At 37.2% G+C, this 27805-nt stretch overlaps 1 protein-coding gene across 2 annotated transcripts in view; it reads left to right on the forward strand.

Annotated features, from left to right (window-relative positions):
* Positions 1 to 27805, forward strand: part of UBR1 (ubiquitin protein ligase E3 component n-recognin 1) — a 159926-nt gene that overhangs the window by 33155 nt on the left and 98966 nt on the right. For both annotated transcript variants that reach the window (XM_081229400.1, XM_081229401.1), the window contains exons 2-4: positions 3249 to 3505; positions 6194 to 6272; positions 19123 to 19233. In XM_081229400.1, coding sequence (XP_081085526.1) covers positions 3249 to 3505; positions 6194 to 6272; positions 19123 to 19233 — 447 coding nt within the window. The remainder of the gene's footprint in view (positions 1 to 3248; positions 3506 to 6193; positions 6273 to 19122; positions 19234 to 27805) is intronic.

A 27805-nucleotide genomic window follows, 5' to 3' on the forward strand; every position in this document is an offset into this window, starting at 1 on the left:
GTCTTGGAGTTGAGATGGAGACTCACGGGAGAGCTCTGGGGCCAGGAATTCTCTGGTATTCCAGTTTCCTGGACTCGGCACTCTCACCTCAGAGGCTCAGGCCTGACCCCCCGCCTGGAAACCAAGACCCCACATGCCACACAGCTCAGCAAAAATGGGGAAAGAAAAGAAAAGAAAAAAGAAAGAAATAAAAGGGTAGGAAGAAAACAAATGAAAACAAACAGGCATATAAAACTCGGGACAAATAGCAAAGACAAAAACAAGCAAGAAGCAGCAGCAACAATTAAAAAGAAAGAAACAAAGGAACAGACAAACAAAAACCTCAGACAAATGGTAAAAGTAAAACCAAACAGAAACAAAAATAATCACACACATACAAAACAAGAAACAAAAACATAAAACAGAGAAAATAAAAAAGAACAGCCAGACCAACAAAAGAATCCCAAAACAAAATTAAACAATTAAAAGCAAAACTAACCAAAAAAACAAAAACAAAACAAAAGCAGAATGCAAACTGAAGGAAAAAGCAAAGAATACAAAACAAACACACAAAAACAATAAAAAAGTTAAATAGCACAAAGAAAAAAAAAGCAAGGTAAAAACATAGGACAACAAAAAAGTGATGTAGAAATAGAAATATAAAAAATATATTATAAATTAAGAAAACTAAATAAAAACAAATAATAAAAAATACAGGACAAAACAAAACATTAAAAAAATAGTAATAATTATATTTTCCTGGGGTCTCAGCTGTCAGTGTCCTTGCTCTCACCTTGAGTCACAGCCAACCTCTGCATCCCCAGGCCACCCTCCAAAACCTCTAGGTAGGTTTCTAGTCTCTCCTTGGGCACTGTGGGACAGCTAGGACTCTGACATGGCCCAACTCTTGGGTGTACTAGTCCCCAAAGTCCATAGCTGCTAGCACTAGACTGGTTTCTGTTTTGGGAACACTCGTCCATTCAGATATTTCATAGGTGCAGGGTTTACCAAGACGATCGCGGGGATTTAATGTGCAGTTTGTGTAGCTGCACAGAAAGATTTTTGTTCCTCTTCCTTAGTCGCCCCCCCCCGCCCCCGGGGCTCAGCTGTGGTTTTAGCCCCACCTTCGCGTGTGCGCCACCCACCAGAGTCTGCTTCCGAGGCTGCCTTGGAGCACTCAGGTCTGCCCCAGTGAGAACAGGGCGCGGAGGTGGCATGACTGCCTGGGTTGTGGGGGCCCTGGCAGCGACAGGTACGCTGGAAAACTCGTGACAAAGGGCATGAGAGATCTGGCCCTAGTGGGAGCCTTTCCTAGCACCTGGTGACCGGCGTGAGAAGGTCAGTTCTGGCAGCTTTTCCTAGCGCCTGTTGGGGCAGGGGGCCAATGGGTGGGGAGAGAAAGGCTGCCGTGGTGGCTCCACCCACTGCACGTCATTCAACAGTGGTGCCTTGCTTCTATGGCAGTCTGGGTTTCCTTCGTAAGCGTCCCGGTTGCTGATTTCCTCCCTCCCGTCCCCTCAGGCTGTCTCCTCGCAGCCAACAGCGGTCCTCTCCCCGGGTTTGCTTTCCAATCCCCATGTTCCAGCTCTCAGCCCCCGTGTGCACCAGCAGACACACATCCCAGTCTGGGGCACACAGGCCTGTGGCACTGACCGTCTGTGTAGGTCTCTCTCTGTCCCGTCTGCTACAGACAAGCCATTTCATCGTCCTCTGACAGCCTCAGATGCTCCCCTTCTGTCCCAAGTGATTTCCCAGTCAGTGAGGGGGCTTCCCCGGATGCGGGAACCTCTGTGCTTCAGCTCCGAGGGGCACAGATCCTGTCCCACTTTTTCTCCTCTTATTTTTCCCTTCTTTCTTTCATCCTACCCGGTTATGCAGGGATCTTTCTTGTCCTTTCTGGTGTCCGAGGTCTTCTAGTGTTCAGCCGGTGTTCTCTGAAAATTGTTCCACCTGTAGATGTATTCTTGATGCTTTTGTGGAGAGAGATGAACTCCACGTCCTTCTACTCCTCTGTCAGCTTGGTTTCTCCTCACTGTTGTTTTAATTTGCACTTCTCTAATGATTTAATGATGTTGAACATGTTTTCATGTGTAAATAAGCATGGCAAAAACGCCATCTGTAACATTTTCTTTTGAAGAGCAGAAGGTTTTACTTTTGCTGAGGTCCAATTTATCTGTTTTTTTCTTTTATGGTTAGTGCTTTTTGTGTTCTGAAAACTCTGCCACTCATTCAGTTTGATCTCTCATTAAACGCTATGGTTCCTTTAAATAATTAAACTACTAGAGAGTAAATCCTAAGAGTTCTTATCACAAGGAAGAACACTTTTTTTTTTCTATTCATTTAATTTTGTTTCTGTGTGGGATGATGGATGTTCACTAAAACTATTGTGGTGATCATTTCATGATGTATGTAAGTCAGATAATTATGCTGCACAACTTAAACTTATAAGTGCTATATGTCAATTATATCTCAATAAAATTGTAAGAAGAAAATAAAATAGTTAAACTACTGGTATGGGGAATACTTTGTACAGCCTTTGACTGATAATAGAATCACCTTCACACACCAGGAGTTGACCATTTCAGAAGGGAAGAGTAATTCTCATCCACTATAGCTGCACTTCTTTTTTCCAGATATCTGTGGTATGTGGACAACCACTTATTTCCAAGGCCTTTTTTTTTTTTTACAACTTTATTGGAGTATAATTGCTTCACAATGGTGTATTAGTTTCTGCTTTATAACAAAGTGAATCAGTTATACATGTACATCTGTTCCCATATCCCTTCCCTCTTGCGTCTCCCTCCCTCCCACCCTCCCTATCCCACCCCTCCAGGTGGTCACAAAGCACCGAGCTGATCTCCCTGTCCAAGGCCTTTTTTTTTTTTTTTTTTTTGCTGTACGCGGGCCTCTCACTGCTGTGGCCTCTCCCGTTGCGGAGCACAGGCTCCGGACACACAGGCTCCGCGGCCATGGCTCGCGGGCCCAGCCGCTCCACGGCATGTGGGATCTTCCGGGATAGAGGCACGAACCCGTGTCCCCTGCATCGGCAGGCGGACTCTCAACCACTGCGCCACCAGGGAAGCCCCCAAGGCCTTTTTTTAAAAAAAAAAAAAAAATCATTTACTTTCCTTTTGTATTGGTGAAGTATAAAGGAAGAATATATTATAGATCAGTTCCTCTGAAACTACACAATTACTGGTGCCCCTAGATCTTTAAGAAAGAACTTGTAACAAAGTTTAATTTTTGTTTTGTTTTGTTTTGTTTTTCAGTGGTGGGATCAGCAAATTGATTTTCATACTACTTTCTTGAACCATTTGGCACGATTGGTGCCAGAAATTTATTTTGCTGAAATTGAACCGGACTTAGAAAAGCAGGAGGAGAATATACAAATGTCAATATTCACTCCACTGGAATGGTACTTATTTGGAGAAGATCCAGATATTTCCTTAGAGAAATTGAAGCACAGTGGAGCATTTCAACTCTGTGGGAAGGTTTTCAAAAGTGGAGAGACAACATATTCTTGTAGGTAAGATTTAGAAATGTACAGGATTGGTTATAATAACAACTTGGTATTCTGTATGTATTTTATGATGTACCTTTCTTGGTATATTACTATTTATAATATATTTAATTCTACATAATTTACTTTGTTTTATTGTGCTCTTATAAGTTTGTTTTTGCTAGTACAGCTTGTTTTTGAATATATGACTTAAAACAGTTCTCTCACTTTTTCTTCCTGTTGTCCAGAAGTATATAAGAGATATATTTTTGCCTTGTTTATAACATAGTCCATACACCCTTATCTGAAACTCTTGGCGCCACATGTATTTCAGAATTCTGAATACTTCCCTAGTGGAGTCAGGTCAGGATCCTGTAATCAAACAGAGCATTTCTGTAAGAAACCTATGACTATTCACAGCAAGTGGTATAAATAAAGTCTATAGTCCCTTGTCATTTCAGGTCATTTTTTCACCACCAAGTGAGATTTGGTATCAGAGGGTTGTAGACCTGTAGGAGTATTTGTAATTTAGTTGGATAGAAGAGGCCAGTGGTAAGGAAACTGGAAACAGCTTTAGGCTTTTTTTTTTGCCTTTTGTGAGAGAAGTTGACTTAACACAGCATGGTAACACAGAGAACTTTTTTATTCTCTACTCCTGCCTGAAACTTTTAACTTTTAGATCTTAACAACACTTGTAGTTTTTTTTTTCTTTCTTTTATTAGAGGTTGTTTAGGTTAGGAATGTGAAGGTTTACATTTTTTTTTTTCTTTTTTTTTTTGCGGTATGCGGGCCACTCACCGTTGTGGCCTCTCCCATTGCGGAGCAGAGGCTCTGGACACGCAGGCTCAGCGGCCATGGCCCACGGGCCCAGCCACTCTGCGGCATGTGGGACTCTCCCAGACCAGGGCACGAACCCGCGTCCCCTGCATTGGCAGGCAGACTCTCAACCACTACACCACCAGGGAAGCCCTGAAGTTTTAGATTTTATACAGAGAATTGTTTTTTGCTTCACTGTAATTCTAAGTTTGACTGGTTTATGTATAGTTAACAGTTGTCTAGAACATACTGCTTTTCTTTATTCTCAGGAAACAGTCAGCTTTTGTATTTTATATACTATTTTGCTATATGGCAGTAAGTTTCATTTATCTTGTTATATATTTTTAGCTGAAGCCTGGTCAGTTTCAGCTAAAGCATAGTAGGTATCTGTAGACCTAATTTCTCCAAAAGGGTCATGGAGGCATTTTTAATTGTCACAGCTAGGGGAATGGTACTGGCATCTGGTGGGTAGAGGCCAGGGTTGCTGCTTAAACATCCTATGGCACACGGACAGTCACCTATATCGCCAGCAAATAATTATTCAGTTCAAAATGTCAGTACTGCTGAGGTTGACAAATCCTGCTCTGAATAGGTTAGTAGATGATATTATATTTTAGAGGCTATTATTAGTCAGTTTTTACTTATTAGCCTTTAAAGATTCATTTCTAAAACTGCCCAATTCCATCTCTTCAACTTTTCTAAATAAATACTTTAAAAATTAATTTTGCACTTTGCACTAATTTATATTGTTATTAATATTTCCTTGAAAGTATTAAATAAAATTTTACATTTTAGAAGTTTTTATTAGGGAAGAGATTAAGAGAGATTGAATTTAATTTATTCAGTAAATATTCATTGAATACCTGTTGTGTGCCAGGCACTGATCTATGTACTTGGGACTTATCATTATATAAAATAAATTAAAATCCTTTAATTTATGTTGCTTACATTCTAATGAATTTTGTCTTTAACCAAGCCTCATTTACCAGTGAACAATCAGTGTCTGTAAAATACACTCATAACTGTAATAGGATAAGATGATGCAGAGAATGAAAAAAAGCTGATGATTTTTCAGAAGACTAATTTTGGTATATGTGCTACCAAATGGAGCACCAGAAAACTAATTTTTTTTTGAATTTTATTTATTTTTTATACACCAGGTTCTTATTAGTTATCTATTTTATACATATTAGTGTATATATGTCAATCCCAATCGCCCAATTCATCACACCACCCCCACCACCCCCCACTTTCCCCCCTTTGTGTCCATATGTTTGTTCTCTACATCTGTGTCTCTATCTCTGCCTTGCAAACCGGTTCATCTGTACCATTTTTTAGATTCCACATATATGCGTTAATATACGATATTTGTTTTTCTCTTTCTGACTTACTTCAATCTGTGTGACAGTCTGTAGGTCCATCCATGTCTCTACAAATGACCCAATTTCATTCCTTTTTATGGCTGAGTAATATTCCACCGTATATATGTACCACAACGTCTTTATCCATTCGTTTGTCGATGGGCATTTAGGTTGCTTCCATGACCTGGCTATTGTAAATAGTGCTTCAGTGAACATTAGGGTGCACATGTCTTTTTGACTTTAAAGTCTTTATTGAATTTGTTACAATACTGCTTCTGTTTTATGTATTGGTTTTTCGGCCACAAGGTATGTGGGAATCTTAGCTCCCCGATCAGGGATTGAACCCACACCCCCTGCCTTGGAAGGTGAACTCTTAACCACTGGACTGCCAGGGAAGTCCCTGGAATTCAGTTTTTAAAGTATTTTCATAATCAGTTTGTGCATGATATAGGAATTCATTCACATTATTTTATAGTCATACCATGAGCATCAGCAGGAGTCATGTAAATTTTGGAGTCTGATTTTTAATCTTTTTCAGGGACTGTGCAATTGATCCAACATGTGTACTCTGTATGGACTGCTTCCAGAATAGTGTTCATAAAAATCATCGTTACAAGGTATGAAAATAGATGCATAAAATCTCTAGATTGGCAGGAGTCTGATGGCTAGCTAGTCCAAATTCCTGACTAGTACTTGAGTTCCTGCTGTAACAGACCTGATTTGTGAAGCTTTAGCTCTGGTTAAACATATCATGTGATAAGACATCTACTACCTCAAGATGCAGCCCCTTACAATTTTTTTATTTTTGAGATACATCATTTTTATGCAGAAGATTGTATAAAGCATATGAACAGCTTAAAGAATAACTATAAAGTGAACACCTGTGTAACTAGTACTTAGGTCAAGAAATGAGACATTTCCAGCTCTCAGGGGCCTCCCATTTGTTCCTTCTGGATCACCATCCTTCTCTCCTCCTTTGTGATAATCTCTCTCCTGTGTTTTGTGATAATGGTTTCCTTGATTTCCCTTTTAGCTTATCACCCAAATCATATTGAATGGTTCTGTTTTTGAATTCTGTACAGATGGAGTCATTTTGTATCTTTTTCTTGTTGAGTAGCTTTCACTCAGCATTAAGTATATATTTATATATATACGCATATATATATTTTGTCCATTTACCTTATAGGGTTTAATAATCCATATTGTCTTGATTCATTGTACTGTATATAGATATGTAGATTGTTTCCAATTTGGGACTATTATTGTATTAAAAGAATTCTTCTGTGAACATTCTTATTTGTGTATTTTGGTACACATGTACAGGAGTTTATCCAGGGTATATATCTGGAATAGAATTGCTGAGTTCTAGGGTATATCTTAAGTCATAGTAGATAGTTTTCCAAAGTGGTTATAGCAATTTATAAGTTCTTCAGCAGTATATGAGAGTTCCCATGGCTCTACACACTTACAAGATTTGGTGTTGCTAGTCTTTTTAATTTTAGCCAGTCTGGTGGGTATATAATGGTATCACATTGTGGTGTTAGTTTAATTTTCTTAATTAGTAGTGAGGTTGAGGGATTTGCCTTTCCTGTGACATCTGCAGACAACTTTTTTATTTTGAGCTGAAATGTATTTTTCAAATAACAGTATTGGTTCTGTGCTCTGGGCTTGGGGAGGTATAATAATTGATGTTTCTCTTTGTACATATAATATGCCAAAGGTCCCATGTAAATGTAAATAACATCTTAAAGTTATGTAGACTATTTCTTCCATAGAGCTGAAAATGCGGTTCATGTTTTTAGACTGGCTTCAACATTGCTGCTTCTATCTCAGGAAATGATAAGCTATAGACATATGTTATATATATATATATGTATTTTTATTATTGTGCAAAAGAAAAAACATGAGAAGCCTATCATATAGTGTGGTTAAAATGTTTTCCTACCATTGCAAAGCTAATCACTGATGGAATTTACAAAGTTGATCATTGGTTAATTTCATATTTCCCAGTCGTCTCCATTTATTATAGGTTTTTCCTTATGTTGGAGAACTCAAGAAAGAATGCCAGAAGTAGAGACAAGGAGGAAGTTGTTAACTTCTTCTTATTTTTACTCTGGGATATTAAGGGGGAGAGATGCTGAAGTCTCAAGGCCAGAGTTTCCCAGTTGCCAAGCTTTGGGATTTTGTGGGCCAGTACAATTTCAGAAGACTTTGGGCAAGACATAGGGTTTTCAATTTTTTTTTTGGCTAGGGAAGTTCAATTTTAATTTTAAAAAGGGCACATGAACAACACCCCAAAAATACCTACCATCTCCTATCATTTTATGAAGAAAAAGAAAATTTAATTCCAAGAAAGTAGGATAATCTCAGACTAAAGAGCAGGTCTTTAGATTGCATACATGTAGCTCTGTTAAAGAGCTCATCACATTCCTTATTTCTTCCTTTTCTGATTTTCTGTGGACTGGTAAAACTTGTCTGTTAAATTTTAGGAACCTCTTCACTAAGCTACCTTTGAGTATTGAAAGCTTACCAGTCTACACTGCCACCACAAAGCACTCTTTTATGAAGCATGCTTAGGTTTATCATCTTTAGGTTTTTGCAGAGCTCTTCTTATAGAAGGTGTGTACAGAGCTTACTCAGGGACCTTTGAGTTTTCAGAAGGATGGGCTATTGTGTAACTAATAAAAAATTATGTTCATAAGCTTTAAAAAATATTACCCTTCAAAAGTGAGTGTGAAGAGAACAGAAGACTTTTGGTGGGAGAATAAGTTGATAGAATCTTTCTGGGATACCTATTACGTGTGGTGAAATTTGTAAAGAAAAGTGAGGGAATGACTAATAAATACAATTCAAGTAATAGTAACCTCCAGGGCAAGTGGATGATCACAGAGGGAACGTCAACAGTATTAATATTCTCTTGTGTTAGATGCTGGATCATTTTATTATTATACTTTGTAACTTGCCTATACATTGTGTATATTCTTTTTATAATAAAAAACATAATAAAAGAAAAAATGAAGCCATTAAAAAAAAAGATTGGAAGAAATAAGAAGGGATCCATGTTGCTGCAGAGAAGTGGAAGAAAAGAATAACGATGGGGATGCACACCCAAGAGCAGGTACTATGTGAAGAAAGCACCAAGAAAAACCTTTTGTCACAGAATAGCACAGAACAACTTTTGCAGTCCCCGGCACCATAGAGGAAGTGGGGCTGCTGCACGGAGATGACATGGCATCTCTGTCCAGACCCCCTCCACCATGTCCATGTTTTCCTGTAAAGTCACGCTGCTGGCTGCCTTATGGAGTACTCAGTGTTCCCAAAAGTACACCTTTCACAGCAGTCTTAAAGTCTGCAGCAGAAGAATGTAAAGTTCCTGCAGTGACATGTGCAGTTATTACCAACGATGAAATAGGAATAAATCCTGCACTGCTGGAAATGTTTTTCTTAAGCATGGTTCAGAACTGCAAATTAGGGAGTTCTCTGGTGGTCTAGCGGTTAGGACTCAGTGCTTTCACTGCCATGGCCCGGGTTCAGTCCCTGGTTAGGGAACTGAGATCCTGCAAGCCACACGGTGCGGTCAAAAAAAGAACTTTGAATTATTCTTAGAGATCGTGTTGGAAATTCTGCTACTTGGAACATACGATTACCTTTTAGAATAAATATTGGTATTGTTGTAAAATTGAAATCAGGCATTTCAAATACTGTGAAAACACCAATAGTTGATGAAATAATGAAAGGTGACTCTCCATCCCTTCTTGTTATTCACACTCTTCATGTGAAGAGGGAATGCTTCTGCGTTGCGGGTGTTATCACCACAGAAGATCATAGTTCTAACATTGCTACCTCACAACACAGGTGTTTCATTTGGGGTAAATGGATTACCCAACTGTGTTTTATAACTGGAGGATGCTTCTGATAATTCTTTCTGAGAACATTTGGAAAATTAAAATTTATTGAGCCTTCCTATTTGTCTTTGAATTAAAAATTTAAAAAGGATTGCTGTTTGCTTGATAGCATCTGACTTGCAGACACAAAAATAGTTCGTCTTGGGCCTCCCTGGTGGCGCAGTGGTTGAGAGTCCGCCTGCCGATGCAGGGGATACGGGTTCGTGCCCCGGTCTGGGAGGATCCCATATGCCGCGGAGCGGCTGGGCCCGTGAGCCGTGGCCGCTGGGCCTGCGCGTCCGGAGCCTGTGCTCCGCAACGGGAGAGGCCACAGCAGTGAGAGGCCCGCATACCGCAAAAAGAAAAAAAAAAAAAAAAAAAAAAAAAAAAAAAAAAAAAATAGTTCGTCTTGATTATATATTGTTTATGATAAAAAATCATATCAATGAATACTTAACTATCTTAACTTTTTATTGTTTTTTTTAAATTTTATTTTTGGCTACATTGGGTCTTTGTTGCTGCACGCGGGCTTTCTCTAGTTGCGGTGGGGGCTACTCTTCGTTGTGGTGCGTGGGCTTCTCATTGCAGTGGCTTCTCTTGTTGCGGAGCATGGGCTCTAGGTGTGCAGGCTTCAGTAGTTGTGGCTCGCAGGCTCTAGAGCGCAGGCTCAGTAGTTGTGGTGCGTGGGCTTAGTTGCTCTGCGGCATGTGGGATCTTCTCAGACCAGGGCTCGAACCCATGTCCCCTGCATTAGCAGGCGTATTCTTAACCACTGAGCCACCAGGGAAGTCCTGTTTAGGTTGTTTTTAAGTGTCAAACTTCATGTGTTCATATAAATTTTAATTTAATACCGAAGAGCCAAAAATTGAATTTTCCCTTATGTATAAAACTTATATCCCATACCAAAGGGTTTTCTCTGTGATCTTGCCCAATCCAAGAAGAGAATTGAAAGTAAAGTAGAGGCATAAAAGACAAAAAACAAAACAAAACAAAACCCTTTTAAGAACAGGAAAATAACAAAGATAAAAGTTGGAGCTTTTTGTTCTGCTGTGTGTAATGTGACCCTTCTTTGTGATATCTAGTTTTTCAGTAGTTTATCCCTTAAAAAAAAACTACAGTAAGATAAATAAGGTCTGAGGATCTAATGTATTTAACATGGTGACTCTAGTTGATAACACTATTATTGTATGATTGAAATTTGCTTAGAGAGTAGAACTTAAACATTCTTACATACACACAAAAAGGTAACCATGAAAAAAAAAAGAATATACTGAAGTACTATCTTTAAAAAAACTTTCAGTAAATCTCTGCATGTTTATCCTCAAAATAAACAAAAACACCCATTGTTAAAGATTATTATTATTATTTTTTTGGCTGCACCACGTGGTATGTGGGATCTTAGTTCCCTGACCAGGGATCGAATCCATGCCCCCTGCAATGGAAACATGGAGTCTTAACCACTGTACTGCCAGGGAAGTCCCAAAGATTATTTTTAACTCCATAAATGTTTCCTTTTTGTTGTTAAATGAGAATAATGAGTTACAAAAATAGTATATTCATACAGCTGTTTCCTCTAATCAGAAAAAAACAGTTTTCAAATGAAGCTTACAGAGTTGTAAAAGAAAGAATAAAATTCTCATGTTATACTTTTAAATGGAAAAAGCACAATATGTAAGATTATGCATTCAATTTTTGGATTCAATTTTGCATTCAATTATGTTTCTTTTAGAACTTATTGGGTATATAATATTAAACCATTATATATATATATATATATATATATATATATATATTTTTTTTTTTTTTTGCGGTACGTGGGCCTCTCACTGTTGTGGGCTCTCCTGTTGCGGAGCACAGGCTCCGGACACGCAGGCTCAGCAGCCATGGCTCCCGGGCCCAGCCGCTCTGCAGCATGCGGGAACTTCCCAGACCGGGGCACGAACCCGTGTCCCCTGCGTCGGCAGGTGGACTCTCAACCACTGCGCCACCAGGGAAGCCCAACCATAATATATTTTAACTGCTTACCTATTATTGGAGAATTTATTCAGGTTTCAGTTTTTTTTTTTTTTTTTTGCGGTACGCGGGCCTCTCACTGCTGTGGCCTCTCCCGTTGTGGAGCACAGGCTCCGGATGCGCAGGCTCAGCCGCCATAGCTCACAGGCCCAGCCGCTCCGCGGCATGTGGGATCTTCCCGAACCGGGGCACGGACCCGTGTCCCCTGCATCGGCAGGCAGACTCTCAACCACTGTGCCACCAGGGAAGCCCAAGGTTTCAGTTTTTTTTAATAGTAAGCAATATTGCTATAAATATCTTTATATGTAAATCATTTTTCTATATGTAAGATTATTTTTTAGGATAGGTTCTCAGAAGTGGAATTACTGGATTAAAAAATAGAGACTTTTCAGAGAATAAAAAGACAAGCCACAGACTGGGTGGAAGGCTTTGCAAAACATGTATCTGATAAAGGATTGTTATCCACTATAAGAACTCTTAAAACTCAACAGTAAGAAAATGAACAACTCAGCTTTAAAAATGGGCAAAAGATCTGAAACAGACACTTCACAAAGAAGATATGTAAATGGCAATAAGCACACAAAAAGATACAAAACATCATATGTCATTAGAGAATTACAAATTAAAACCATAGTGAGATACCACTACGTACCTATTAGAATGGCAAAAATCCAAAATATTGACAATACCAAATGCTGGTGAGGATGTGGAGAAACAGGAACTCCTATTCATTGCTGGGTTGGGAATGCAAAATGATACAGCCACTTTGGAAGACAGTTTGGCAGTTTCTTATAGAAATAAATACACTGTAACCATATAATCCAGCAATCACGCTCCTTGGTATTTACCCAAATGAATTGAAAACTTATATCCACAAAAAAACCACAAAAAACCTGCACAGAAATGTTTATGGCAGTTTTATTCGTATTTGCTGAAACTTGGTTGCAACCAAGATGTCTTTCAGTTGGTGAATGGGTGAAAAAACTTTGGTACATTGATACAATGGAATTTTTAAAAATGTTTTATTTATTTATTTTATTTTTATTTTTGGCTGCGTTGGGTCTTCGTTGCTGCGCGCAGGCTTTCTTTAGTTCCGGCGAGCGGGAGCTACTCTTCGTTGTGGTGCACGGACTTCTCATTGTGGTGGCTTCTCTTGTTGTGGAGCATGGGCTGTAGGGCACACAGGCTTCAGTAGTTGTGGCACACAGGCTTCAGTAGTTGTGGCACATGGGCTCAGTAGTTGTGGCTCACGGGCTCTAGAGTGCAGGCTCAGTAGTTGTGGCACATGGGCTTAGTTGCTCTGTGCCATGTGGGATCTTCTGGGACCAGGGCTCAAACCCGAGTCCCCTGCATTGGCAGGCAGATTCTTAACCACTGCGCCCACCACCAGGGAAGTCCTACAATGGAATATTATTCAGTGCTAAAAAGAAATGAGCTATCAAGCTATGAAAAGATATGGCAGGACCTTAAATGCATGTCACTAAATGAAAGAAGCCATTGTGAAAAGGTTACTTACTGTATGGTTCCAGCTGTATGACATTCTGGAAAAGGCAGCACTATGGAGACAGTAAGAAGATCAGTGGATGCTGGGGCTGGGAGATGATGGTGGGAGGGATAGAGGGATGAATAGGTGGAGTACAGGGGGTTTTTAGTGCAGTAAAACTACCCTGTGTGATACTGTAGTGGTGTATATACGTCATTATACATTTGTTAAGACCTCCAAAATGTACAACACAAAGAGAGAACCCAAATGTAAATTATGGACTTTAGTTAATGTATCAGGGACTTACTTCCCTGTTGGCACAGTGGTTAAGAATCTGCCTGCCAATGCAGGGGACACGGGTTCAAGCCCTGGTCCCAGAAGATCCCACATGGCACAGAGCAACTAAGCCCGTGTGCCACAACTACTGAGCCTGCGCTCTAGAGCTCATGAGCCACATCTACTGAGCCCATGCGCCTAGAACCTGTGCTCCACAACAAGAGGAGCCACCGCAGTGAAAAGCCTGCATGCAGCAACTAAGAGCCAAAGCAGCCAAATATAAATTACTTAATTAATTTTAAAAAATGTATCAACATTGACTCCTCAATTGCAACAAATGTGCCACACTATTGCAAGATGTTCATTCATAATAGGGGAAACTGTGGGTAGGGAAAAGGAGGGGTATATGAGAACTCAGTATATTTTCTGAGGTATAAAAATAACGATCAGGGTCTATTTTAACAGCCTGCTATAATCCTACATGATGAGAATTTATATTCATATATTGTCTTTGAAACACAACAATATTAAAAAATAATTTACGCAATGCAATAAAACTTACCTTTAAAAAATTCAAATAATACAAAAGAATACAAATAAAAATTGTTGTTGCCTTTCTGTTCCATCATACTTTCTTTGTTACACAATTTAGTGCACATCCTTACAGATCTTTATGCATGTACAAACATGTACACTCATATATATATTTATATGTTTAGGAGGATGTTTGTGTGTGTACAAATGGGATCCTACTATATATTTTGTTTTGCAACTTTTTCTTTTGGCCATGCCGCACAGTTTGAAGGATCTCAGTTCCCTGACCAGGGATTGAACCTGGGCCACAGCAGTGAAAGCCTGGAATCCTAACCACTAGGTCACCAGGGAACTCCCTGCAACTTGATTTTAACTTAATATATCATGGAGATAATTCTGTGTTGATATAATAACTCTTGCCTTATTTAATTGCTGCATGTATTCCTTTGTGGGAATATGTCATCAAATATTTAACCTATCACCCTTTTCTAGATGATTACACTGTTTCCAGTTTTTCACTGATCAACAAATAATGGAACATACACATATACCTTTGTTTTAATATAAACCAGTATATATATTAAAGAGTGCTTGAGACTAGATTCTTAGAGGTAGATTTTCTGGATTGAAGTGTACATGCATTTAAAATTTTCATAGATTTTGCCAAATGTTTTTCCTGAATTGCTGTGTCAATTTACAGTCCCATTAAAAGGATATGTGGGGCTTCCCTGGTGGCGCAGTGGTTAAGAATCCACCTGCCAATGCAGGGGACATGGGTTTGAGCCCTGGTCCGGGAAGATCCCACATGCTGCGGAGCAACCAAGCCCATTCACCACAACTACTGAGCCTCCACTCTAGAGCTTGCGTGCCACAACTGCTGAAGCCTGCGCGCCTAGAGCCCGTGCTCTGCAACAAGAGAAGCCACTGCGATGAGAAGCCCGTGCACCGCAACGAAGAGTAGCCTCCACTCGCTGCAACCAGAGGGAGCCCGCACACAGCAACAAAGACCCAACACAGCCAAAAATAAAAATAAAAAAATAAAAAAAGGATATGAGAATGTGCTTTATCTACACCCCCAAAGTTTGTTTAGTCAGTCTTTTTACTTTTTGCCAATCTGTTAGTCAAATAATCTCATTTTAATTTGCACTTCTATTACTATTATTAACATCTTTTCATTTTTTAATTGTATGTTTAGTTTCTTCTGTGTATTGCCTGTTTTTATCCTTATTTTTCTTTTGCTTTTTTCTTACTGCTGTTATATACGTTACAAATATTTTCTCTTACTATGCTTGTCTTTAATAATTTTTAAAGTCAGATTTTTTTGAGATATAATTTATATACAATAAAATCTACCCTTGTAAGTGTAGTTCCATGAGTTTTCACAGACATACAGTTCAGTAACCACCACAATAATCAATATATAAAACATATCATTCCCAGAAGTTCTCCTGTTTTCAGGCAGTCCTCTTGCCCACTTACCCCAGCTCCTGGCAGTCACTGATCAGTTTTCTGTCCCTATAGTTTTGGCTTTTCTGAATGTCATATAAGTGAAATCATATAGTATGTAGTGTTTCCTATCTGGTTATATTCACTTAGCATAATGCCTTTGAGATCCTCTCATGTCTCAGCAGTTTGTTCCTTTTTATTGCTGAGTAGTATGCCGTTGTATGGATATGCCACAATATATTACCTGTTCATCAGTTGATGAATATTTGTCTTGTTCCCAGCTTTTAAATAAAGCTATTACAAACATTCAGGTACATGTCTTTGTGTGGGTATTTGTTTTAATTTTTGGGGGGTAACCTCAGGATGATATTGCTGGATTATAAATTAAGTGTATTTTTTGACTATATAAAATCTGTTTTCTGTCTTTTAAACTTGATATATGCTATCATTTGCCTTAGTGACATTTTAATTTATATGTTGTCAAATTTGCCGGATTTTTTTTTAATGCTTATGGATTTTGTGCCTTGCTTCCATGGCATTCCCTATACTCAGGTTATGCTTTTACTTTCATTTGAAACAACTACATTTTTAGTAATCATGGATGAGTCTAGCATACTTCAGTATATAAAATTGATTTGTATATTCTAATTTCTTTTGTTACTATTGTTCTAGTGATAATGTTTGTACTAATAATTTTTATAGTGCCTTTAGTTCCTTTTTACTCCCTTATGTAACTTTTTATTATCTAGTCTGTTTTAATGCTATCTTTGACTACCTCCTATTACCTATTTAATAGTTGATAATCTTATGTTGCCTTCTCTTTGCCTTCTCCCACTTTTTAGTTGTAGTCTTTCTGATTGTGAGATCATATAATGTTTACATTCTTCTATCCATATATCTTTCAACACCCTTGATTTGTTCTTAGCGCTAAAATTAAATACATAAAATGTTTGCCATCTGTCCTTTTTCTGGTTTCCCCAGTCACTGCTTGGTCAGCTGAAGCTCATCCTCTAGGGGTCAGTAAACTACAGTTTGTGGGTCAGATCTGGCTCACCATCTGTTTTTGTATTGCCTGCAAGCTAAGCTTGGTTTTTATTCTTTTCTTTTTTTTTTTCTTTTGGCTGCACCGCAAGGCTTGCGGAATGTTAGTTCCCCAACCAGGTATCAAACCTGTGCCCCCTGAAGCAGAAGCGCAGAGTCTTAACCTCTGGACCGCCAGGGAAGTCCCTAAGCTTGGTTTTCATATTTTCAGATGGTTGGGAAAAAAGATGAGAAGAATAATATTTCATGATAAATGAAAATTATATGAAATTAAAATTTCAGTGCCTATAAATAAAGTCTTATTGGAACGTGGCTATGCTGGTTCATTTATTTATTGTCTGTGGCTGATGCTTCACTGCCAGAACAGAATAGAGTAATTCAACAGAGATTCCATGGCCTGCAAAGACTAAAATATTTACTGTCTGTTCCTTTATACAAGAAGTTTGCTGATCACTGCTCAGGTAGATTCCTCAGGAAGGTCGCATGTATACTGTGTTCCTTAAGTTCTGACATGTTCAAAATTATATTATTATAGCTCGGCTGTAGACAGTATTCTTGGTTTGCAGTTTCTTTCCTTGAAAATGCTGCTCTGCTGTTGTCTTGCTTTATGTGTTGTTATTGAGAAGTCTGATGCCAGTCTAATTTTCTTGTGATTATGTTATTTCATCTTTTTGCCTAGGGCCTCAGGACCTTTATCTTTAAAGTCCAGTAGTTTTAGGAGGGTATACTTTGGAGTTGATCATACTGAGTGAGTTTTTTCTCAGTCACTCTTGGCCCTTTGATTGTGTAGATTCAGGTCTTTTATTTCCAGGAAGTTTTCTTAGATTACAGTTGTAAATATTACCTCTGTTCCATTGTTTTGATTTTTCTTTGGTGATTCCAGTTATACTCATCTGCCTCTATTAGGCCTATCTTCTATTTCAACCACTTTTTCTCTGACCCTGTATTTCTTTACTTCATCTTATTTTCATTCACTTGTTTTCCTGCTTGCCTACTGTGAAGTATTTCTTTACTTCATCTTATTTTCATTCTCTTGTTTTCCTGCTTTGTTTCAGTGCTGTTTATTAACTTTTCATTTGAGTCTATCATCTTATAATTAAAAAAAATTCATTCCTGATATGATATGATATCGTTTTCTTCCTGGTTTTTCCCCTTAGTTCACTTGAGTCTCATTTTATTTATTCCTATTTCTTTGTCCGTTTCTGTTCTTAGTTCTTGTATTTATGATTAAAGGTGTTTAGTCTGATTAAGGGTTTTTAATGCTTGTTTGAGGCTGTGTAATTCAGTTTGGAGCATTGTATAGTTTTCTTCAGCTTCATAATTGGGTTTTGGCTCTTATTTGCATTTTTGGCTTTTTTTTTTTTTGCAATAGTTTTGTGTGGATATGGTGTACTTTTTTCTGTTCTTTTTCATTTCATGGATAGGTTTCACAAGTGCTCTCTTCTGTCAGTTCTAGCCTCTTCTATGTAACTTATTTTTTTATTTATTATTTTTTTTGCGGTACGCAGACCTCTCACTCTTGTGGCCTCTCCTGTTGCGGAGCACAGGCTCCAGATGCGCAGGCTCAGCGGCCATGGCTCACGGGCCCAGCCGCTCCGTGGCATGTGGGATCTTCCCAAACCGGAGCACGAACCTGTGTCCCCTGCATCAGCAGGTGGACTCTCAACCACTGCGCCACCAGGGAAGTCCCTAACTTATTTTATAGATGATATTGGTGATGGTGGTGAGGTGAGGGGAGGGTCTGGCATGTCTTGTTTCTCTCTTGTTTCATAGGATCCTTAAATTTTCTTTCTTACTTACTTCTTTCATTTACTGCCCCATCTATAATGGGTCACCACCTTTTTTAATGTATTTGATTTTCCTCCAAAAGTAGTGCTTTTCTGAGGTGGCCACTTCTGGACCTGCTCACTTTCAGTCTCTTTCCCTGTGAACCACCAAGTCCTAACCTGTGTTCAGTATTTGTCCCTTGGCATTGGGCTTTGTCTTCTAGAGCATGATTTTGTTTGTGCTTGATCTAAGTCCTTTGTACCCCTCTGTTCTCTTTCATGGGGTCACTTAAGCTTCCTTCTCATGTTGTCTGTAACCACAGACTTGAAGTGATAGGCAACAGGAACTCTGATAAAGCAAGTCATTTGAAGGTTGTGGTATTTATTTTTTGTCTCCTAGCAATCTTGCAGACATGGGTCATGTGTGGCTTTATTTGTTCTCCTTGTTAGTTGTATGCTTTGGAGGGGGGAGATTTGGGGAAGACTCAAATTCAGGTCATTGTCATCCTTCTCTATCTAAATTAGGATATTTTAAATAATTTTTTTTATAGGAACCCTCAAAGGGAAAATGTTGTGAATAAGTTTTAGTTGCTGTGGAACATCAATATAGATGAAAATACTTTATACATGTCTTAAGTACTTATACAAGTATCATTATAATGATTTTTAAGAAGTTTGTTTAATCATAAAATCTACTCAAGCATTCTGGGTAAAGTATAGATTATTTTTTGCACACGTCACAATCTGTTCTCCTCCATTAGTACAAAGTTTTAAAAACTATTATTTAAAAACTTTGAATATGTTTCAAAAATACCAATTTTGAAGGTTCAGTTTTGTTGTGATTAGGTATTAAGGATATTTTTTTGGTTAACTAATCAAAATATTTTTTGATATATATCTATAACATTAAAGGCAATTAAGGTTGAAACAGAGGGAAACATTTATTATTTGAGTCATCTTTATCATTCTTCTTTGCTTTGTGATATGTTTTGAAATTAAGACATACTCGTTTTTCATTTATCAGATGCATACTTCTACTGGAGGAGGATTTTGTGACTGTGGAGACACAGAAGCATGGAAAACTGGCCCTTTTTGTATAAGTCATGAACCTGGAAGAGCAGGTACCACAAAAGAGGTAAGAATATTGCTATTTTTTTAATTGCTAACTATTTTAAGGTTGATGAAATTAAATAGAAATAAATGTTATGTGTATGGGTTAAGCCGAATTCCATTGATAATCCTGATTTTTATGTTCTAATATTTAAACGTAAGGAGTTTTATTTGACTCTAGAGAATTTAAGTGTTTGATAATTATATTCCATATTTCTCTAAAGAAGGAATGAATTTACAATGAAAAGATGAACTTAGAATACTTTTTTGTTAAGCAATTTGATGAGTAAACAATATATTAACCTAAAAGAGCAAATGGAAGTAGTTATTAATAGATAGAAGGAGAATATAATGAATTAGAAAACAGTAGAATTGACACATAAATTCCATAATAGCTTTTCTTAAAGAAAAAAAAGTCAGCAAACTGATTATCCATTATACGTCCTAATCAAGAAAAAAAACTGCAAGCAAGCCCAGATGTAGACCATTAAAAAGGAATGGGGAGGGGCTTCCCTGGTGGCGCAGTGGTTGAGAATCCGCCTGCCGATGCAGGGGACATGGGTTCATGCCCCGGTGCGGGAAGATCCCACATGCCGCGGAGCGGCTGGGCCCGTGAGCCATGGCTGCTGAGCCTGCGCGTCCGGAGCCTGTGCTCCGCAACGGGAGAGGCCACAACAGTGAGAGGCCCGCATACCACACACACACACAAAAAAGGAATGGGGAAATAACCATAGAACAGATACAGAAGGATCATAAAAGGCTCCTTATATGACTCGGAACAAATACATTTGAAAATAGATTCTTTTATCAGACAGTATTAAGTGCCATAATTTATTCAAAAACAGAGAAAACTTGAATAGGCAGTAACCATTGAAGAAATTTAGAAAATTGTCACAAGAAAGTACTTCCTAAAAAATGCCATGCTCTAATAGTTTCACAGAGGAATCCTTTTCAAAACTTATGGAATAAATAGTTTTTGTACTCTTTAAACTGTTCCTGATAACTCAATAGCATTGAATACCCTTAGGGTATATATTTTGATCTCTTAAGTACCATTTCCCACAAAAAGAAATCAGGGCTTTTTGTAAAACTACCTGATTCCACATGTGAATTAGGGAATAGATAAGGTAGGCTTGTGAGGATGGGTTTGTGTCAAAAGAACCTAGAACCCAGTTTGAAAAGGCTCCCATTGACCTGAGTTGGACAATTGGGGCATCAGAAAAACAATAATAAATAACCACTATGATTGATTGAATCATACTTAATACATAAAAACCCATGAGTTTCTAATAATGAAACTTACATGAGAACTAAATAGAATAAAACTTGTTTGTTGCCATGCAGTGGTTATTGTATCATTTCCTTACTCTAAAAACTGGTAATTGAAGGGGATGGACTAAACGTTTATTCTACCTTTTCAACAGGAATTGTATTTCATCGTAAGCAAGTATCTCCAGTTCATGAGGTAAAGCTCTTCTTTCTACAGGAATGCTAGCTAATAGAGAAGGAATAATAGAATTAGAAAAATCAACATTTTGCAAACCCTAAGGAAATATTTGATTTAGACAAGGATCATTAATGGATGCTAAAACCCTTAAAACTTGAGTTGATGAGGAACAATATGGACATGGTTCTGAATTACCATCTCATAGATTACTTGCTAGTCATAAGGGAAAAAACAAAACTGTACAGTGAGGCGGGCGGGGGAGGGCATCATACTGTTGTCACCTGAAACCAGTCATCGGTATTAGCATCATTATGAATATTGGGTTGATATGGCATAATGAGCCTCCTCGTATGACGTAAAATACAGTACATAGTTTAACATCTGAAAATCAGTTAATGTAATACAATATAAATAGAATAAAAAACAAAGCCACATGATCATTTCAGTAGATGCAGCAAAAGCATTTGACTAAATCCAACACACTTTCATGATAAGAAGACTTAAACTTATAGGGACTTCCCTGGTGGCGCAGTGGTTAAGAATCGCCTGCCAGTGCAGGGGACACGGGTTGGAGCCCTGGTCTGGGAAGATCCCACCTGCTGTGGAGCAGCTAAGCCTGTGTGCCACAACTACCGAGCCTGCGCTCTAGAGCCTGAGAGCCACAACTACTGAGCCCACATACCATAACTACTGAAGCCTGCGTGCCTAGAGCCCGTGCTCCACAACAAGAGAAGCCATCGCAATGGGAAGCCTGCGTACTGCAACGAAGAGTAGCCCCCGCTTGCCTCAACTAGAGAAAGCCCTCACACAACAACAAAGACCCAATGCAGCCAAAAATAAATGAATAAATAAATTAATTAATTAATTTTAAAAAAGAGATGTAAACTTATAATAGAAGAAAACTTCCTTAACCTGATAGAGGGCATTTATGAAAAACTCACAACTATAATTATATTGTATACTTTTCCCCTAAGATCAGGAATAAGGCAGATTCTGCTTTTGCCACAGAGCATATCCATTGAGTATTGTAATGGAGGTTCTAGCTGGGGCAGTTAGGCAAGAAAAAGAAATAAAAAGCACCCAGATTGGAAAGGAAGAAGTAAAACTATGTCTGTTTGCAGATGATATGATTTTGTATATAGAAGATACTAAGGAATCCACTAAAACATTATTAGAACTAATAAATTCAGCACAGTTGCAGGATATGAGATAATTATACAAAAATTACTTGTGTCTATGCATTAGTAATGAACAATACAAAGATGAAATTAAGAAAAAAGAAGTACAAAATTTATTTAATTTGAGAAGATATATGCACCCTTATGTTCATTGCAGCATTATTTACAATAGCCAAGATATGGAACCAACCTAAGTGTCCATCAGTAGCTGAATGGATAAAGAAGATGTGGTGTGTGTCTGTGTATATATACACACATACACAAAAATGACTATTACTCAGCTATAAAAAATTGAAATCTTGCCATTTGAGACAAAATGGATGGACCCAGAGGGTGTTATGCTAAGTGAAATAAATCAGACAAAGACAAATACTGTATGATTTCACTTATATGTGGAATCTAAAGAACAAAACAAATGAACAAACATAACAAAACAGAAACAGAGTCACAGATACAGAGAACAAGTGTTTGCTAGAGGGGATGGAGTTAGGGGGAGGAAAAAAATAGTTGAGGGAGGTTAAGAGGTACAAACTTTCCGTTACAAAATAGGTTATGGGTATGAAGTGTACAGTGTGGGGAGTATAGTCAATAATTATATAGTATCTTTGTATGGTAATAGATGGTGACTAGACTTACGGTGACCATTTATTATCAAATATATATCAGATCACTATGTCGTATACCAGGAACTAACATAGTATTATAGGTCAATTATACTTCAAAAACAAACAAATAAATTCATAGAAAAAGAGATCAGATTTGTGGTATCAGAGGCAGGTGGTGGGAGGAGGGGGAATTGGATGAAGGTGGTCAAAAAAGTATAAACTTCCAGTAGGATAAATAAGTACTGGGGTATAATGTACACCATGATTAAAATAATTAACACTGCTGTGTGTTATATGTGAAAGTTGTTAAGAGAGTAAACTCTGAGTTCTCACCACAAGGAAAAGATATTTTTTCTTTTACTTTGTATCTATATGACTTGATGGACGTTGACTAAACTTACTGTGGTAATCATTTCATGATGTATTTAAGTCATATCATTATCCTGTACACCTTCAACTTATACAGTGCTATGTCAATTATATCTCAAAACTGGAAGAAAAAATATAAAAAGAAATAGATTCTAATGTTGTTTATGTAAAACAATAAATTCAAATGGACTCTTCTGATTGAGTTTGGATAAATTTTAATTAAAGAAGAACATTTTAGGACTGAGGCTTTGTCCAGGTATAAAGATTTGCACAGAAATCGTGTAACAAATAATTGGGCATGGCATAAACTGTCTTGCTTTAACAAGACAATTTTTGGCAAACCTAAATATTTTCACAAGAATATATTTTTTTACTTGCATTAAAACATTTTTAGTATTTACTTTGTACTTATGGTCATTGACAGACTTTTGTTGAATATCCACTCCTTCAACATGTACAGTTTCTGGACAGTGTTGCATTTTTCTAATTGTTTCTCAGTGTCCCAGATTTAGGGAAGCAGATTTACAAAGATTTTACTTAAGTGCTGTTGTGTCACAGTTCTGGATTTAGTGCAGGCATATTTAGATGTGATCAGATCTTAACTTGTGCTAACATGTGCATGTCTTGATGCTTCAAATCAACTCAGTTATATATAAATGTAATGGGAAGAAAAATAAATTGGGGCGGGGGGCTTACCTCAGAATTTATCTGACCTAAGGAAGAGAAAAGCAGTCATTTTGAAGTGTCCATTGCATCCTTTTGTATCTAGGGGATGAGCATGCAGGGGCTGAAAGCTTCGTTGCCTGGAAAGAATTTAGCAGTAGTAGATCTTTTATGTATTTAGAGACATCTGTGTGTATTTCTCTGGAAGCCCATGGGAGATTTTTTGTTTGTTTGTTTGTTTTTATGGAGGCTTTGTTACATAGCATGATTAGTTAAATTATTGGCCATTGGCAATTGATTCAACCTCTAGCCCCTCTGGGGATGGGGATGGGACTGAAAGTTGCAACCTTCTAATCACAGGTTGGGTCTCCAGGCAACCAGCCCGAATCCTTAGGTACTTTCTAAAAGTCACCTGATAAACATAACAAAAGACAGCCCCCACTTCTTCACTTGGGAAATTCCAAGGGTTTTAGGAGCTCTGTGCCAGAAACTGGGATGAAGATATTTCTTATTATAAATCACAATATTAAAGGCCATGCTCCCCAAATTGAGCTACATATTCAGTATAGTTCCCCAGCTGGAAATTTTTTTTAGGTAATTGACAAGATGGCTCTAAAATTTGTATGAAATTGTAAGGGACCCACAATAGCCAAAACAACCCTAGAAAAGAAGAACAAAGTTGGAGGACTCACACATCCCTATTTTAAAACTTAATACAAAGCAACAGTAATCAAGACAGTGTGGTACTGGCATAATGATAAAAATATAGATTAACAGAATAAATTTGAAATCCCAGAAATAAACCCACATGTCTGTGGTCAGCCATTTTTCAACAAGAGTACCAAGACCATTCACTAGGGTAAGAATAATCTTTTTACCAAATGGGACTGGGACAACTGGATATCCACATGCAAAAGAATGAATCTGGACCCCTAACTCACACCAACCACAAAAATTAACTCAGAATGGATCAAAGACCTAAAATTAAGAGCAAAAACGATAAAACTCTTAAAAGAAAACATAGGGATAAATCTTTATGACCTTGGATTTGGCAATAGATTCATAGATGTAACACCAAAAGCATTAGTAATAAAAGAAAAAAAAAACCTTAAATTGAACTTCATCAAAATTAAACACTTTTGGGCTTCCCTGGTGGTGCAGTGGTTGAGAGTCCGCCTGCTGATGCAGGGGACACAGTTCGTGCCCCGGCCCGGGAAGATCCCACATGCCGCGGAGCGGCTGGGCCCGTGACCCATGGCTGCCATGCCTGTGCGTCTGGGGCCTGTGCTCTGCAACAGGAGAGGCCACAACAGTGAGAGGCCCGCGTACTGCAAAAAAAAAAAAAAAAAAAATTAAACACTTTTATGTTCCAGAGGACACTACCAAGAAAGTGAAAAGATACCACACAGAATGAGAGAGAGATATTTGCAAGTCATATTATCTGATAAAAGGAACTGGTATGTAGAACTTATAAAGAACTCTTAAAACTTAAAAATAAAAAGACAACCCAGTTTTTTTTTCTCTTTTTTTAGTGGTGGCATTTCATTATTTTATTTTATTTCATTTCATTTCACTGTGTGACTTGCAGGATCTTAGTTCCCCAACCAGGGGTTGAACCTGTGCCCTCTACAGTTAAAGCGCGGAGTCCTAACCACTGGACAGCCAGGGAATTCTTCACAACCCAGTTTTTAAAATGGGCAAAGGATCTGAATATGAATTTCTTCAAAGAATATACAAAATAACCAATAAGCACATGAAAAGATGCTCAACATCATAAGTCATTAGAGAAATGCAAACCAAAACCATAATGAGATACTTCTTAATATCCTCTAATGGCTATAATCAAGAAGCAGGTAATAACAAGTGTTATTCGAACCCTCAGACACTGCTGGTGGAAATGAAAATGGTGCACCCACTTTGGAAAGAGGCAGTTCTTCAACCTGTGAAATGTAGAGTTACTACATGCCCCAGCAATTCTACTCCTAGACAGACTCAAAATAATTGAAAACAGGTGTTCAAATAATTATTTATACATGAAAATTCATAGCATTATTCATAATAGTGTTATTATTATAATAAAACAGTGTTATACAATAATAGAATAGTATTATTATTCTTAATGAAAATCAGAAACAATTCAAATATTCATCAACTAATAAATGGATAAGCAAATGTAGTTAGGTTATATCCATACAGTGGAATAGTATTTGGTTATAAAGGGGAATAAAGTGCTGAAACATACTTAGTTTAGAGGAACTCTCTGAAAACATTATGCTAAGTGAAAGAAGCCAGTTACAAAAGACCACATATCACATGATTTCAGTTATATGAAATGTCCAGAATAGAACATCCATAGGGACAAAAACTAGATTAGTGATTTTTTAGGTCTATGAGGATGGAGACCTTTTGGGGGTGATCATGAAAGGTTTTTTGTATGTTTTTTTGAGTTGATGAAAATGTTCTAAAACTGACTGTGGTAATAGTTGCACATAAAAACCATCGAATAGTATATTTTTAGTGAATTATATGGTATGTGAATTTATCTCAAGCTGGTAAGAAATTGAAGTACATAGTCTCACTAATGAAATATTCTTGCTAAAAGTGTTTTACCTGAACTTAATAAAGCCTTGAGATCTAACTTCTAGTTTATAGGAAATACAGGGGAGAGATGAACAAGATAAAGAATACCACAAGGAAGATAAATATAATATATAGGACATTTCAAGATAAATCTAGAATGTAGGACTTTTTATAGGAAAAATTGGCCTTACCTCAGTCATGAAGAACAAAAGTGTAGGGGTGGGCATGGGAGATTCATTTAGATGTAAATGACTTGAGGTATAACCAAATGTGATAGTCATTTGGGGAATAATTAGGAAACTTGAATATGGTCAAGATATCAGATAATATTTAAAAGTTATTGTTAATGTTATTAGGTTATAATAAGGGTATTAAGATTATGTAAGGAAATGTCCATGTTAAATACATATTAAAATATTTAGGAGTAAAATATCATGATGACTATTTTTTACCTTAAAATACTCGAACAACAAAAAAGGAAGCATATATGGAAAAAAGAGTTACTAAATTTAGGTAAAAGTTGTTTTTATTATACCGGTTTCTCTGTTTCTCTGTATTTAAAAAAAAGATAAAAAATAAATAAAAATCACTCGATTACTTAAACGCTACACAAATAACAAAAACATACAAATTGTTCCTGAATACAGAGGGCAGAAGAGGGAAATTTTCCAAAATTGTTATATAAAGCCAACATTATGCTGACTTCAGATTTGACATAATATGGAATTTATAAATCAGTTGTATTAATAATTGTTAAGCTGAAAGCCTAAATAAAACATTAACAGGTAAAATCAAGTTTGACAGAATAATATAACATAATTATGCCTACATTCCTAGAATGAACTGTTTTTGGAATTCATCTGTGAAACTGTTTATGCCTGGCACTTTTTGGGAAAGTAGTTCTTTGATAAGATTTTCAATTTCTTCCAGAATTATTGGCCTCAAATCAAAAGCTGTTAATCATGCTTGATGATGAAGTACTAGTGTATTCCCATTATAGATAGAGACAAGATAAGGAAATTCACTACTACTGTTATTATTTACTACTATTCTGGAAGTCAGTCAAATAGACAAACAGAATGAACTAAAATACATAAATATTGGAGAGGAGGCAAAATAGTCATGATTTATACCTTGAAAACCAAAGAAAATTAACTGAAAAAGAATTAGAAGCTATAGTAGAGTTTAGTTATGTTGTTAGTTATGGAACTTACATACTAAAAATCATTAGTTTAATGTATTCAACAAATTTTTTTTTCAGGCAAGTCACTTTATTTATTTACATATACATGTATCTATTCTTTTTCAAATTCTTTTCCCACTTAGGTTGTTACAGAAAAAATATTTCTTGAATGCCCTTACAAGCAATAGCTTTTAGAAAATGTAGTGAAAGAAAAGATCCCATTTGCTATACCATCAAAAAAAATAAAATACCTAGGAAAAAAACCAAGAAGAAATCTGCCAGGTCTGTTTTAAGAAAACTTTAAAACTATACTCCTATAGGAGTATGGGCATGAAAGAAAAAAAAACAAAACAGAAGACACATTTCATTCTTGGATTGGAAGGTTCAGTATTACAAACGATAAAAGTTTTTCCAAAATTAGTCCATAAATTCATTATATTCCCAGTCAGAATAACAGCCAAATTCTCTTTTGGAACTTGACAAAAGTAATCAGAAGTTCTTCTGGAAAAATTTATGAGAATTGCCAGGGAAAACTGGAGTTATGAGTGTGAATAGATCCAACAGATTTTAAA

This window comes from Mesoplodon bidens (genome assembly GCF_964165515.1).
Source record: "Mesoplodon bidens genome assembly, chromosome: 3".
Taxonomy (NCBI): Eukaryota; Metazoa; Chordata; class Mammalia; order Artiodactyla; family Ziphiidae; genus Mesoplodon; species Mesoplodon bidens.